This window comes from Melospiza georgiana, chromosome 17 (genome assembly GCF_028018845.1).
Source record: "Melospiza georgiana isolate bMelGeo1 chromosome 17, bMelGeo1.pri, whole genome shotgun sequence".
NCBI lineage: Eukaryota > Metazoa > Chordata > Aves > Passeriformes > Passerellidae > Melospiza > Melospiza georgiana.
In genome coordinates, this window is record NC_080446.1 from 13,207,841 (window position 1) to 13,224,134 (window position 16,294).

General features: G+C 53.3%; 1 protein-coding gene across 2 annotated transcripts in view; it reads left to right on the forward strand.

Moving 5' to 3' along the window:
- RALY (RALY heterogeneous nuclear ribonucleoprotein) overlaps positions 1-16,294 on the forward strand; it is a 138,727-nt gene that overhangs the window by 110,920 nt on the left and 11,513 nt on the right. For both annotated transcript variants that reach the window (XM_058036132.1, XM_058036131.1), the window contains 2 exons: positions 4,566-4,830; positions 9,355-9,427. In XM_058036132.1, coding sequence (XP_057892115.1) covers positions 4,575-4,830; positions 9,355-9,427 — 329 coding nt within the window. In that variant the 5' untranslated portion in view covers positions 4,566-4,574. The remainder of the gene's footprint in view (positions 1-4,565; positions 4,831-9,354; positions 9,428-16,294) is intronic.

Genomic DNA, 16,294 nt, shown 5'->3' on the forward strand with positions numbered 1-16,294 from the left:
CACCACAGAAGATGGAGGCTAAGAAGAAGAAGAAGAAAAAGGACAGGACACGCCCCAATTCCTCCATCTTACTTCTTTAGACCCCCCTGTACAGAAATCCTAAACCCTGTGTTTCACACTCTAATTAACTTATCCCTTCAGCATTCACCCAGTGAAATCCTCCCATCCTCCCCGTGCAGGATCAAAGTCCAGCCACCAGACACTTCTGGCAACATCCCAGGACTCCCGAGCCCCCCAAGGGTGGTCTGGGTGACTCGACACATCAGTCCTGAGGTGCTGAGATCCCACAGTGGGGCTGGCAGGGGCAGCAGGGTGGGAGCAGCTCCGCCACTGCAGCACGGACAGACAGAACCCAGGACATCCCTCTGCTGCCCTGGAGGGCTCCAGGTCCTGCCAGGGGGCTCAGAGACCTTGGCATGGAGTCAACAACACCTGTGACTTCGATTTTAACCCATGGAAACAATTACCAGCTTTAAGTGAGGACTTACAAACCAGGAGACTTTAAATAGAATAATAGTTATTTTGTGACAAGGTAGAAAAATAGAATTGAGGGTTTTTAGAATGGGGGATTCAGAGGCCAAGGTGGAGGGATTTGGGCATGCCTTGTCCTCCTTTCTTCTTGTCCTCCATCTTCTGGGTGATGGTGGCACTTTTGGATTGGTTTACAGTAGAGACAGACTGTCTAACATAGGTGATAGTATTGGAAAATTATTGTAAATAATGTACACCCAGTTTTTAGTATAAAAAGATAACACCACCCTGAGGGGGTCCCCAGCAGGGGCTTGGTGCCACCTCCAGAGGACTAGGAGCTCAGGGGCTGCCACTGGATGGGTGGGATGCTGATGGCCTCAAGCAGTGCCACAGGAGGTTTAGATTGGATGTTGGGAACAATTTCCTCATGGAAAGGGTTGTGGAGCATTGGCACAGGCTGCCCAGGGCAGGGGTGGGGTCACCATCCCTGGAAGGGATCAAGAAACCTTGAGATGTGGTACTTGGGGATGAGGTTTGGGTGGTGCTGGGTGGATGCTTGCACCTGATGATCTCAGAGGTGTTCTCCAACCTTAATGATTCCGTGATGCAGCCCTGGGAAGTGCTGGGAGAAATTCACAGGCCCTGTGGAAGGATCCCCTTATCAGTCAGGAGGGGACAGCCCAGAGTGGCACTGGAGGGAGCCCAGGACCTGCTCTGCCTGCAGGGAAAGGTTCCTCCCCTCCTGGGATGTGCCTGGTTGCACTTACGGGGGGAGCAGGGTTTGCAGAGGGACCCCACAGCTTCAGTCTGGCTCCTGCTGAGCTCATCTCCACCTTTCCAGCCTTCCCGGCTATAAGCGCAGCAAATATCCCCCTAAAATGTATATAAATACAGCCCTGGGCCTGCAGAACCAGTCTAATAATTGTGCCATCTTCGTCTACCCCCCTTTTTTTAATAACTTCCCAGCCCTTTAACACTCATGTTTGGGAGGATTGAAGGTGTTTTCCCCAGAAAACCCAAGCACTGTTTTTTTTCCTCCCAGCTGATTGTGTTTATTGGAGCCCACAGCAGTGAGCAGGATCTTCCTGAGCCTCCAGGTCTGTGTGCAGGGCTTGCTGGGGACTCAGGAGTTATTGAAAAGAGTGCAGGGTTTGTGTTGGTTATTAAACCAAACTTCTGAGCTGGGCTCTCATGACTGGGGACTGGCTAGGAAATGGCTCAGGGCTCCCCAGGGAGGGCTGGCTGGCACTGGGGGTGGCCCATGGAGCTGGGCAGGGCAATCCCCTGTCTCAAAACTGCCTTTTTTCAGCTTAAAGGAAAAATTAAAAACAACCAAACAGGAGCAGGGTGCCCAGAGCAGCTGTGGCTGCCCCTGGATCCCTGGCAGTGCCCAAGGCCAGGCTGGACAGGGCTGGGAGCACCTGGGACAGTGGAAGGTGTCCCTGCCATGGCAGGAGTGGCCCTGGATGGGCTTTATGGTCCCTTCCACCTCAAGTGATTCTGTAATTTGAGGAAGGAAAGGGAAAGGGAAAGGGAAAGGAAAGGATCAATCTTACTCCTAGCAATCTCATCCTTAAGTCTCCTTGTGTCTTTGGGGCATTTGGGACTGGGAGTGCCACTGCACTCTCTGGAGGCTTTGGTGAGGCTGGGAGCACACACCCCTGCATCCCAGACCTCTCCTGTCTGGAGCTCAGTTTCCCTTGCAGAAAACTGGGATAATCCTGATACTCTGTCCTGGATGTTCTCTGGGGTGCTGGAGGTGAAGAACCCCTTTGCACCTTTCATTTATTCATGTCCAAGTGTTATTCCTTGTTGCCTTTTGTATTTTTTCCATTTCTAGCTCATCTTGTGGCAGGTGTGGGATGGGGGATGAAAGGTGAACTCAGAGCTGTGGAAATGCCCCTGCTGATGGCAGCAGTGGTTACTGGGATGTCCTGGAATTCCCAGGAATATGTGTGTGTGCTGTGTGGGTGTTTCTGACCCACAGAAACAAACACATCTGCTCCGACCCAGCTCTGCTGGGTGTTCCAGGCTGGCTGGAGAGGCCGCTCTGCTGGATCCCACCTGGACACACATTCCCTGCTGGAATGCAGGGATAGAGTATGAAATATTTACAGCCATGGTGAAAATGCCCTTTTCAAGTTGTTAGAGGAAGGAGGGCCAGTAAGTGGTGCCAAGTGGGTGCTGTGTTTAAGAAGAAATCCACAGAGGAGAAGGGGAGGCTGATTTCTGCAGGGGATTCCCGACTCGTGTGTGGCAGCAGCAGAGCACCATGCACAGGCTGCAGGGCTCAGGGGGTTGTGAGACACCAGTGATGGGGCCCAAACCCTCTGAGCATTCCCCAGCCATGGCCTTGCCTTGTCCCTGCTGCCTGCATGGGCAGTGGCCCTGGAGAGCTCCATCTGCAGAGCCACCAGGTCCCCCTGCCCAGCCCTGCCAGCAGCGTGGCCATCACCCTGCCTGACCCTGCCCTGGCCATCTGGTGGCCCTGTCCCACCTCCCATCAGCCCAGGCACATCCCTGCACAGCCCTGTGATTGTTAAATAACCCCACAATCTGTGATGTTCTGATTTATTGTACCGCTTTCCTGTCACACTCTGAAGTTTCTTTCTTGTTCCATAACGCAAAATGCACCTCAGCAGTGAAGAGAGGAGCTGTTCACTTTCGGCTCACAAGTCACTGTGGCTCTGGTTCCCAGCTGAGCCTTTATTTCATTTTTAATTCTCTCAGTGGACACAGCAGAGCAAGCAGCTGGTGGGCTCTGCCCCCTCTGTGTCCCAAGGTGGCCCCAGGGCCACTGGAATTGCAAGGGTGACAAGGTCTCTGAGATGACCCCAAGGTGTTAGAAAGTCTCTTTTTCCCAGCCAAAGAAGAAGATGGGATTCCCTGGCTCTGTTCTCAAGGTTGTTTATTTGCTCTTATCTAATACATTGTCTGTCTGTCCTGCTGAGATCTGTGTAGCAGGTCGGGTTAAGGCACACTGACCACCCTCAGGGCGGTGTTATCTTTTTATACTAAAAACTGGCTGTACTTTATTTACAATCATTTTCCAATACCTGTCATCTATGTTAGACAGTTTGTCTCTCCTCTAAACCAATCCAAAAGTGCCACCATCACAGCAGAAGATGGAGGCTAAGAAGAAGAAGAAGAAGATGTCCAAGGATCCCAAGGAGGATCCTGTCCTGCCTGGCAGCCACGAGAAGGGGTTGGGGTGGCTCCCAGCTGCTGTGATGGTGATTTCCAGGCTAACAGTGACACCTCCTGTTTGCACAAAGTGCAGCCCAAAGCCTGGCGTGCAGGAAATGCAGTGCAGGTGCCAGCAGGAGCACTGGGCTGATCACTGCTTACATCACTTTGTTTATATCCAGCAATCCCAAGTCCTCTTCCAGGTGCGAGTGTGGCCTCACAGGGACAAACCCATCCCTGTGCATGGTGAGGGCTGGGCAGTGTTGGCAGGGGAAAGCCTGGAAAAGTGGGCATGAACCAAGGTGCTGGATGCAAACTGCTTCACAAAGAGTTCTTTGAATTGTGGTTTAGCATAGACAGGTAAAAGCTTTGGTATGAAAGCATTAAAGCTGTCACTTAGATGTGAAATGGATTTAAATCTTGGTTTCTCCCCTAAAAGCAACCTTAGAATCACAGAACACCCTGAGTTGGAAGGGACCCACAAGCATTATTGAAGTTCAGCTCCTTGCTTGTTATAATTTATGTCTTTATAATAAATTTCTTAATTACAATACACTATAAGCATTTCTTGGCCTATCAGCTTTAGCTGCTTCTGTCAAGTTTGAAGAATTTTCTACAAATCCATTTCCCACAAACATCCCTGAGGAGCCAAAATGGCTCCTGGGCCTGCACAAAACCAACCGGGTGCCAGCCTGATCAATGGATTTCTAGAATCAAGAATTTAGATTGAATTGAAAATATATTGAATTCAGGATTGACTGTGCCAGTGGTCCCCCAACACCCAGGGGCTCCCAGAGATGGGATCTGACCAGCTGAAATTGAGGAGCTGCTTCTGAGAACTTTGCTCCCTACCCTTTTCTCTGTGAATTCCTCCTCACACCCTCCTGCCTCCCCACCTCTCCTTGCAGGCATCCAAGATGTCCTTGAAGGTGCAGACCAGCAACATCACCAACAAGAATGACCCCAAGTCCATCAACTCGCGGGTGTTCATTGGCAACCTGAACACGGCGGTGGTGAAGAAGTCGGATGTGGAGACCATCTTCTCCAAGTACGGCCGCGTGGTCGGCTGCTCCGTGCACAAGGGCTACGCCTTCGTGCAGTACTCCAACGAGCGGCACGCGCGCGCCGCCGTGCTGGGCGAGAACGGCCGCGTGCTGGCCGGCCAGAGCCTGGGTGAGTCACGGACGGAGCCAGGGAGGGATGGGGGGAGTGAAGGAGGGCCCTGGCCTGCTGCGGCCTGCGGCTCCAGGGAGGGCTGGGCTGGGCTTGGCCTTTATCTCCAGCAGCCCCTGTGAGGGCTGTGCTGGGCTGTGGCTGTGCTTGGCCTTTATCTCCAGCAGCCCCTGTGAAGGCTGTGCTGGGCTGTCCTGTGGCCTTTTCCCTGTAGCCTGCTGGGAGGGCTGTGGTGGGCTGGGCTGTGCTTGGCCTTTATCTCCAGCAGCCCCTGTGAGGGCTGGGCTGGGGGCTGGGCTGTGCTGTGGCCTTTTTCCCCAGCAGCCTGCTGGATGGGCTCTGCTGTGTCTGTCCTGTGGCCATTTTCCCCAGTAGCCCCCTGGGCTGGGCTGTCCTGTGGCCTTTTCCCTCTAGCCTGCTGGGAGGGCTGTGCTGGGCTGTGGCTGTGCTTGGCCTTTATCTCCAGCAGCCCCTGTGAGGGCTGGGCTGGGCTGTGCTGTGGCCTTTTCCCTGTAGCCTGCTGGGAGGGCTGTGCTGGGCTGTGGCTGTGCTTGGCCTTTATCTCCAGCAGCCCCTGTGAGGGCTGGGCTGGGCTGTGCTGTGGCCTTTTTCCCCAGTAGCCTGCTGGATGGGCTGTGCTGTGTCTGTCCTGTGGCCATTTTCCCCAGTAGCCCCCTGGGCTGGCTGTCCTGTGGCCTTGTCCCCCGGTAGCCTGCTGGGTGAGCTGTCCTGTGGCCTTTCCCCTTAGCAGCCCCCTGGGTGGACTGTGCTGTGGCCTTTAGCTCCAGCAGCCCTCTGGGAGGGCTGCCCTGTGGCCTTTGCCCCCAGCAGCCCACTGGGAGGGCTGTGCTGTGGCTGTGCTGTGACCTTTCCCCCTAGCAGCCCCTTGGAGGGCTGTCCTATGGCCTTCTTCCCTGTAGCCCACCGTGTGGGCTGTGCTGTGGCCTTTTCCCCCAATAACTGGCTGTGAGGGCTGTGCTGTGCTGTCCTGTGGTGTTTTCCCCCAGTAGCCCACTGGGAGGGCTGTGCTGCAGCCTTTTCCCCCAGTAGCCTGTTGGAGGGCTGGGCTGTGCTGTGGCCTTTTTCCCTGGCAGCCTGCTGGGTGGGGTGGGCTGTGCTGTGGCCTTTGTCTCCATTCGCCCCCTGGATGGGCTGTGCTGTGGTCTTTCCCCCCATTTTTTGAAAATGAAACTCAGGATAATTCTTATAAGGAGGTAGTATTTTGGTGGTCGGGCTCTTTCTCTAAACAGCTGACGCAGTGAGAGGATTGAATTCTGCTGGAATGCTGCTCTCCAGCCTGGTCAGACTGGGATGGTGAGTCTGCAGATAGGGTCAGGGCTGACCCAGTGATGACCCAGCAGGGCCAGAGTGACAAGGCAGGGTCAGCAGGATCCATGGCCAGGCACAGAGCTGGAGAACAGCATTCCAACAGCACCCCCAGGCAGGGGCTGGAGGCTGCCAGCTGCCCTGTGGGATGGGATCAAGGCACATGTGGCATTGTGGTCCAAAACCTCAGCTCTGGGCTGTGATTGCAGGAGCCAAACAGCAAAAGCAGAGTTCTGGATCATCCCAGGGCCTTGTCCTGGAACTGCTGGGGAAGAACAAGGGTGGGGAAAGATTGCCTGGTATCAAAGACATGGATAGGACAAGGGGAATGGCTCCCACTGCCAGAGGACAGGGACAGATGGGATATTGGGAAGGAATTATTCCCTGTGAGGGTGCTGAGGCCCTGGCACAGGGTGCCCAGAGCAGCTGTGGCTGCCCCTGGATCCCTGGCAGTGCCCAAGGCCAGGCTGGACAGGGCTGAGAGCACCTGGGACAGTGGAAGGTGTCCCTGCCATGGCAGGGGTGGCACTGGATGAGCTTTAAGGTCCCTTCCAACCCAACCCAACGCAACCCAACCCAACCCAACCCATTGTGTGATTCAGTGATTCCCTTCAGGACCAGCCTTACCCTCAGCCTGTCAGGATCTCCAGAGCAGCTCAGCCTGACTTCAGCCAGCCGATGTTAAACAAGAGAACTTCCCCCAGTCTGCACTGCTGTGGCATGAGAACTAACAAGCAAATCCCCCCAGCTGCATCTTTGCTTTTTCAGATTGCTCTGAGGTGTCACCAGCTCCAAGCTGAGAATTGGAACTGGGGAGAGGATTTTTAATGAAAAATGTTGATTTTTAGTGAAAAATGGTGATTTCCAAGCCTGCTGCAGCAATGTGCACCCAGCAAAGCAATTTGCAGCCCATTCCCACTGTGCTGCTGGCACAGCCTGACATGGGAAGTTGTGCTGAGGCCATGCTGCTTCCTCTGAGGTTTATCCAGATACCAGAAACTTCTGCTCACTTCTCTCAAGCTCCAGAAAGTGGAGCTGCAGACCTGGCAGAGCTCAGCCTGCCAGGAACGCTTCCAGCCCAGATGTTGCCCACATGTGCAGCCTGAGATAGGATGGAGAGGGCCTGGGGGAGCCCAGGAGCTCCTTGTGGTGCTCCAGACAGAGGAGATGTGGCCAAGAGACAGGGAGTACCTGCTCACTTGGCTGAAGAGAGAGATGAAAGGTTTGCTGTGGGGAAAACCTCCTCTCACAAAACCTCTGATCTCTGCTGGTCCCAAAGGCCTGGAATTCCGGAAGGAGGCAGAAGGACTGTGTGATAGCTGGGTGTCCTGTTCATGTCCTGGACATGATGCCAGCTCAGCTGCCTTTGATCTGCCTGCCCCTCTTGACAGAGCCTGAAAGGCACCAAGGAGTTGCACAGCAAGGCTTGGCAGTGGGAGTGTGTCCATGCCCTCCAGAGCTGTGTCCTGTGTGTGCAGCCTGTGCTCCTCCTGCTCAGCTCATGCAGCACTGCTGCAGCCTCCCTGTGCTCCTGCAGAGGATTTTCCAGGTTATACCCAAGTCAGCAAGATGTTCCTTTGGATCACTTTGTAGGCTCTGGATTTTGAGGGAGTGTGGACCCAGCTGTCCACATTTCCTCATAAAATCCCTTCATAAAACATGAAAAACCAAAAGTTTTGAATGGCCTGATGTGCTCCAAGTTGGTTAGATGCCCCTAAGGTGGAGGTAGCAGAAAACAAGGCATCACTGAAGGAATTCCTCCCTGTGAGGGTGGGCAGGCCCTGGCACAGGGTGCCCAGAGCAGCTGTGGCTGCCCCTGGATCCCTGGCAGTGCCCAAGCTGGACAGGGCTTGGAGCAGCCTGGGACAGTGGGAGGTGTCCCTGCCATGGCAGGGGATGGGATGGGGTGGGATGGGATGGGATGGGATGGGATGGGATGGGATGGGATGGGATGGGCTTTCAGGGGAGATTTCTTCCAACCCAAACCATGCTGGGACCTTCTTCTCCCACCACCTCTCTGGTCCATCCCAAAGCTCCTGTGGGGCACTGGTCTCATGGAGCTGCAGGATGTGCCCATGGGTGGGACACTCAGCCCCTGCTTCTCTCTGGGGAACCCTCAGGGCAGGTCAGGGCACAGCCCTGAGGACCAGCATGTTCAGTGGGTGACCCAGCTGTGAGGAAGAGTCTCCTGAACCCAGCCAGCCTTTTCCAGAAACACAGGGGTGGCTCCTCTGAGCTCCTGGGGATCACTGGCCTCACACCCGCTGATGAAGAGGCTTCTTACCAACGCCATGGACTCAGCAGCTGCTCTGTTACTCCCTCACCTTCCAGTACTTGGATTTTTGAAATATGAGGGTTTTTATATAAATTCTCCTTTCTGTTTATTCCTGCCATGTCTGTGGGCCATGGTTTCATGGTGGACTTGCCAGTGCTGGTCCGCATGAGGAAATCCTTGCTCAGCTCAGATCTGACCTGCCCAGATGTCTGGCACCCCTTCATGCACACAGGACCTGAAGAACCAGCAGGGTTTAGGGCTGATTGGGAAGGCAGTGGGGCATTTGCCACCACTCCCCTCTCAGAATTCTGGCTCCACACCCAATGTTGGATTGCCAGGCTCTCAGCAGCTCCATGGAATTGGCTGTGTCACTTTATTCTCACATCAGAAGCACGTTTGGCACCATGGCCAAGGAGTGACAATCCCTCAGGGCATTAGAGGAGCTCATTCTCCCCTCCCCTGGCAGAAGATGCTGCCCCTAGAGCAGCTCAGGCAGGGGTGCCATGCACAGTTGAACAGTGCCAGACCCACAGCAGTGCCCAGCTGGCAGTGCCCAGCATTCCTGGTTATTCCCAGAGGATCCAAGGGTGCATGCTCAGCACTCAGCACTGAATTTTACCTAATCACACTGAATTCTCCCAGGAAAGCTGTCCTGGGTCTGTGTGTGTGGACAGGACCATGTGCAGGGCACTGACTGCTCAGGGAATGGTGAGTGGCTCTGGAAAGGAAAAGGAGGAGGTTTTTCAAATGCAGGGATTTATTCACCTTCCTGTGGAGCCCCAGCTGTGCCAGAGCAGGTGGCAGTGGGTGGGGGAGCTCATTTCTCTGTGGCATGGCTGTGTGCACCACCCCAGCTCCCTGGGGGTGCAGATGGAGGTGGGCAGGGACGTACCTTGTCACAGCTGCATGTCCCTTCCTTGCAGACATCAACATGGCCGGGGAGCCCAAACCCAACAGACCCAAAGGGCTGAAGAGAGCAGCCTCTGCCTTGTACAGGTAGGTGTTCACCACAGTGGGTGAGGTCTCTTGAGCTGGGTTTGCCCTCCAGCACCCCCCAACCCCTGCCCTGAGCTCCCTGCTGCCTGCCCCCAGCAGCCTGGGCACTGCTGCACACCCAGAGCTGCTCACAGGGCTCCTTCCCCTGGCAGTGTCCCAGTGGTGGTGGGACATCTCCTGGGCATGGTCCCACCTGTGCAGGGGTTGGAGAAGGGTGAGCAGAGGAGGGGGAGCAAGAGGAGCAACCCCTGCAGCCAGGGAGCAGGAGTGGGCACAGAGGTGCTGGGGGTGGGGGAAAACAGGGAGCAGGGATCATGTAGGGAAAGAGGAGAAGGGAGGAAAGTGGGAAGCCCTTGGGGTGCCAAATGGAGGTGAACCAAGAAGGTGGCTGGGGGAAGTCCCAGGGGAGCCTGTTCTGAGGAGCACAGCCCAGGGATCAAGGGAACAGGAGGGGCAGGTGGGACATGGAGAGGTCTGTGGCACATGGGGTGTGTTACAGATGCCAGTGAGCCCTCAGCTTGAGGGAATTTATCATCATTTCCACAAGAGGTGAAGATTTTCATTTAAGCTTCAGACTCTGGAGTCAGAGGAATGCAGGAGAAACTCATTAAGTTCTTGCTTGTGGTTGCAGAAGGGGAAACTTGAAAAGGTCTATCAGGAGTGCCCAGAACCAAATAACAAGGTCTCCAAATGTGCTTTATTCATAAATTGTCATGATTTTGATGCCAGTCTCATGGTGAGGATACCGAGGGGCTGAGTAAGGAGTTGGAAGATGTGAGGTTGGGAGGAAAAGACTAAAATCAGTATTGGGGTTATAGGTGGGTGTAGCAAAAAGGGAAATAATGAGAGAACTGGAGATCTTTCCAGAAAAATAAGAACAAAGTGTGAAGGGTGAAGAGAACCTTGTGATTCAGACTCCGCCACATGGTCCTGCACTGGTGTGGTGTGGAATGGCAAATTCTGGTTGGAAAATGCAGCTCTGGCACAGCCAGAGCCCCAGCAGCCTCCCACCACCCACAGGGATCCCCAGGTTCCTTCCAGGAGCCTCTCAGCCAAGCTCCCCCTGTGCAGCTTTCAGGCACATTTCTCCTCCCATCCTTTGGGCCCTCATAGGCCATGTGTCTTGGTTGGGAAAGACAGGAGTCTGCTAAGGAAGGCAGGAGCCTCCCCTGAAATAGAGAATGTAAACCCTCCCCACCCCTCCCAATTGCTATGAATTTTAAATTAAGGGGTTCTCAGGCAAAAATAAGGGAACAGGAAATAACAGTTCTTTAATAGGGAAGAAAAAAATAAAGGATAAAATAAACAGTGCAGTAAACTAGAACAACACTGCCAGAGTCAGAACCCAGCCTGACACCCTGTGGGTCAGGGTGTTGGCAGCAGTCCCATTGGAATTGTGGCTCAGCCCTCCTGCAGTGTCAGGGCTGGTTCTGTTGGAGCAGGGATCCTGTAGAAAGGTGCAGTCTCTTCCTCTGAAGATCCAGTGGAAGGAGAGGCAGCTGCTGTTCCTCTGGGGAATCCAGTGGAGAAGCCGTGCTGGTGTCTCAGAACCTCTGGATTATATCCGGGTAGGAATGCTTGGCTCCTCCCTCTGGGCTCACATCTCCCAATGGGATGCTGTAGTTCTTATCAGCCATGCAGGGACATTCAATAGCTGTTATCAGCAATGTCCCCTCCCGAGGGAGGAGTGATTGTGATCACTGAGAGAGAGATAAGGCAAACTGCCCACTTGACAAAGATAGTCTGCCATGCAGATGGTAATGGAAAACATCTTGCTTTGCAATCTTCATCAATGTGGCTCTCTGGGCTCCCAGGGGATTCCACCTGAGGGGAGGGAGGTGGGAGCAGAGCTGACACCAATCCTGCAGTTCAGCTCCACTGTGGGCTGCTCACGTGGGGCTGGGGCCATCACACACATCAGCTCCTTCCATACATCTTGCACTAACGAGCTTTTCATTTACTGCTCAGCCCTGCCTGCAGCACTAATCCCTTCCTCTGCAATGACCAATATTTCAGACTTCAGACTGCTGAGAGAGATGTTTGCTCTCTCCCACAAATATGGAAATGCTAAAATATGGGCCAGAGAACTGCACTGCTCCTGTTCCCAGCAATATTTCATCCCAAACTGGCTGTCAGATTAAAACTTTGCCATCTGGACTGGCAGAATTTAGGATATCTCCTGGAAAACAGGGATCCCAGGTTTGCAGCGAGCTGTGCTTACAGCTTCCCAAACCACCATCAATTTTGCTAAATGTTAGACTTCAAAAAATCACAGCACTGTAATTTATAGAAGTGCCATGTTAAACAGAGCAGAGGATTTTTCCAAAGGCTGGCTTTTGCTTTGCCTCATTCCAAGTCTGCATGGGAGGGTTGAGGGGAAGGCAAGGCAAGGAAAATTCCACTTTGAACATACAGAAAGCAGCAGCTGTGACATTTTTACCTATCCACAAGCCTAGGTGTGTGTCCAGGTGTTAAACAGAAATCCTTGGGGATGTAGGTTCCCATCCACCTCCACCCAGGCTTGTGCCACCATCAGTTTTCTCAGGTGTCTCCACACGAGGCACCTTCACTTCCTACAGAGCCTTGCTGCCATCACTGCTCTCCCCCAGCTCTGGAGCTCCCTCCCTCCCTCTGGCACTTCCCAGAGCATTCCTTTGCACAGGGCTGATCCTGGATGCTCCTGCCTGGCACCCTGGCCATCCCCACAGACCCTGCTGTCACTGTGTCCCCAGGGAGTCACTCACTGCCCCTCCAAAATCTCCAAATCTCCCTTCTGACAACACTTTTTTTTGCCTGCACAGCAAATGTCTGGACAGGATTTCCTGGGGCATTTGGGGCCACATTCAGGTCAGTGCCAGAGATGCCACCCAGGTGCTGTCAGCTGGCTGGGAAGGGAAGGTGGCTCTGCCAGTGCCACTCCGGGCTTTTGGAGGCACAAATCCCTGCCCTGCCCTGCAGAGCTGGGGCTGAAGCTGCTCCATGGCCACAAGGACAGAGAGGACAGCCCAAGCAAGAGCTGCTGGGTGTCTGTCTGCAGCTCAGTGGCCCCAGGAGGGTGTCTGAAGTGGTGGCAGGGACAAAGCACTGCTGACTGATGTCACAGCCCATGAGCCCTGGCATCCATGCCCTGCTACACCCAGAGCTGGTGTCAGCCCCTCTCCAAACACCCCTGCCAGGCCCTGGTGCTGGGGCAGTGACATCCCAGTGCCAAATGCACTTGGACAGGGCTGAGAGCAGCCCCGGGGCAGAGGGGGAGGTGAGCACTGATGTCCCAGCCCAGAGCAGCCCCAGCACTTTGGGAATGCCAGGCTTCATCCCACATTCCTTTATTTCCCCCTGCCCTGGCTGTGTGCAGGAGGAAGGGGTCTCACACAGCTCCACAAGATGTGTTTGATCAGTGCCACATTTTCCAAGCAGCTTTCCACTGCAGTAATGCCATGACAGAAGGGTGGGAGCTGAGCTGAGCTCACCATGGCACTCATGATCAGCAATACCAGGCAGGAATTAAAGCACAGATGCTCAAATGCACATTTGCTCTTCAGCTCCAGGCTCAGAAGTGGCCCCACAAATGTGATGGAGAGGCAGCACATGCAAACAATCACCCCTCAGTTATCAACAGCTGCATTTTGAACCTGAGGCAGTGGAATGTTGGATTGCTAAAGGCCAGCAGAGCAGAGGCAATGCATCAGGAGGTGGAAGCAGGGTGTTCCTTGAAGCCTTCCTGCTCTCCAGCCTTTCACTCTGGTTGTCCCTGCTTTATTCTGCAATGTCACCAGCTGATTGAAAAACAGCAAAAACTATTCCTGTACACAAAGACAGAGCTGTCAGGTCACTGAGGAATGATCCCTCAGCCTCAGGATGGTTTATCCTACGTGCAGTGGAATTTTCAGGATCAATCACCCCTAAAAGCTCTCCCTTTCACCAGCTTTTGTCCTGGATTCATCCTGGCAGACCTGCCTTGTGCTCAAAGCCTGAGGGATGCTGCTAGGGGATTCCAGGGGTGCTGCTAAAACCATCCAGCCCTGCCTCCCTGCATCATCTGTTAATCTGTGAGTGACTGCTGAGTTAGAGCAGGGTCACACAGCCACAAGCTGCCCAAATCCCTCATTCCAGCCTCCTGCCTTCCTTGAGGGCTGCCCCACAGTCAGCAGGAATCCAAGCAGCCCTGCAGAGCCTGGGTTCATGTTTTGGGAGGTCAGGACCAGCTCCTTGGGATAATTCCTCTTGAAAGGGTGGAAATGTCTCCCAATCCCCTAAAGATCCAGGGGCAGGGCAGGAGAAGCCCTCACCCTTGGGGTGGTTTTGCACCCAGAGATGTTCTGGGGCCCCTGCCCTGCAGTGCAGGCATGGTGTGCCCCCCTCAGTGCCTCTGGGATGTCCTGCAGATGTGCCAGGAGTGATTCCCACCAGGAGAACACAGGCATGCCCAGCTCTGTTCCACATCCCATGGAAATGGGCAATAACACAGAGCAGTAACATCACCAGGGCTCATTGGCATTTCACCCAGCAGATTGACTGCTCTGGGAAGAGGCTTCACCTGGGCTCCTGAGCATCTCTGTCCTTCTCCAGCTCTTCTCCAACCTTCTCCAGGTGGGATCTACAGATACTTGAGGCTGAGCTTCATCCCATTGGTGCTGGAGCCAAGCCCAGGAGCAGGGCAGAGGTGCCCAAACACCTCAGGGCAGGGTCAGTGCTGGAGATGGAGGTGCCCACCCCATTCAGGGCTGCATCCCTTGTTCCCAGGTGCCAGGCTGTGCCCAGGGCAGTGCTGGCAGCAGCAGGGCACTGCTGTGTGCTGGGGCTGCAGCTTCTCTCCATCCTCACAGCCCCATGGAGCTGCCCATGTGCTGATCCCACAGCTCTGCCAGGGAGCAAAGGCTTGGAGGAGAAGCTGGCTCAGACCTTGAGTGTAAATTGGGGTCAGGAAAAAGGAATTTGAGTGTCTCAGAATTTTGCCCAACATCTCCAAGCTTTGTGTTCTTTATGAACAAATTCTCCAAAGCTGCCTCATGGTCTCCATGCCACAGAGAGCTGCCCAGCAGGAGCAGCTCCTTGTGGAGGTGATGCCTCAGGGAGCTGGAACAGAGGCTGGATGGAGTTCAGAGCAATCAAGTGGAGATTTATTGAATAGCCTGCAAAGGCCACACCCTGGCAGAACCTGGATGGCTCCAAGATGGAAACAAAAGAGAGCTTGGCCATGAGATCTCACATTTTTATAAGTTTTAGTAGTGAATTCTCCAATTATTAGCTTCAAATGATGAAGTTTCATCCTCCTTGCTTGCTTGCCTGCCCTCCTCTTCTCACATTGTTGATGCTTTGGGCCTGAAGTTTGCAGAGATTGTCCTTGAGTCTGCAGCTAGAATAGGATTGTTTGTGAAAAGATCCCAGTAACATTAATATAAAGCTAAAGGCTGCACACCAAACAGAACAGAAAAAAGCAATGGTATCAGTTTATCCCCATTCCTATAGAATTGTTTTGTCTCCACCACCCTGTGAAAAGATCCCAGTAACGTTAATATAAAGCTAAAAGCTGCACACAAAACAGAACAAAAAAACTTAAAACCCAGGATATCAGAGAGAGTTTGTGCTGTGGATGAAGGCTCTGCTTCATCCCACTGGGAGCCCTGGAGCCACAGGGAGATCCCACTGGCTTTTGCCTGGGACTGGGGATAACACTGGCTGTGCTGGAGAGAGCCAGAAGCACTTCACCAGAGCCTGTCAGGATTGAAAATATTACAAAATTGCAGCAATTTCATTTGAGTTGCATCTAAGGAGAGGGAAAAAATTGAAGAGGGAGAGTGTAACAGCCTAGAAGCATCCTACTTCAATTTTCCTTTCAAATGGCTTCCTATTTTTGATGGTATTTTGTATTTATTGGATTCAAACAAACCTGGAGTCAAACATCCTCAGTGATCAAAGTGAATTGGCAGGCTGAGGGGAGCTATTTTCTTGGAGGGTTTTTGTATCTCCAGGTTTCACCTTGGGGTTAGAACAAAAATCCAGTTACCCATCATGAAAAGCTCCGTGGCAGTGCCTCATTGTGTGATCTCCATCCCCTCAGCCCCACAAACAGCTGGGTTCATTCCAGCAACAGCTGCCCTGCCAGGAATTGCCTTTCCCTTTCAATCCAGAGAGGGAATAAACAAACACAGATGAGGCAGAGGTTGGGACAGAGGCTGTGGGATGTTCCTGTCTCCTCTGAGCCCAGCAGGAATGTTGGCTACAACTCAGCTCAGAAGGGGAGGGCCTGAAAAGAATCTGGAATTCATCTGTCAGAAAAGGTTCTTTTGCACCATGCAGTGGCATCTGGGAGGGCTGTGGTGATCACACCTCCACAGTCACATCTCCCCAGCAGTGAGACCCTGCAGTGCCCATCCCATGCAATGGCACAGGCAGCAGCTGCTCAGGGATAAGGCATTTATGGAATATCTCCTCACTGAAGTCCCCAGGGCAGGAGGTGCCACCTCCTTGTCCTTAACCCTGGCACCAACTCCTTGGCCCCAAAGCAGCTCTGGTGTATCCAGCCATGCTGAGGTCCCCTCTCTGCACAGGCTGGGTCTCCAGATGCTGCCACAGGCATCTGGGGAACTCAAGGAGGGTGGAAAAAATGATCTTTCAGAAACCAGCCTGTGAAAAACACCAATCACTTGGTTTTAAAATGTTAAAAGTTTAATAGTAATTAAATGGTTTTAAAAATAGCAATGTAATTAGAGTAATAAAAATTTTGGACAATTAGAATTTAGGACAATATGAGACAATAGAAACAAAGAGTTATGGACAGTCCAGGTACCTTTTTCTGGACAGCATGAGCCCAAAAAAGGACACACATTAACAGAGGATTAACCCTTAAAAGCAACAGCCTGTTGC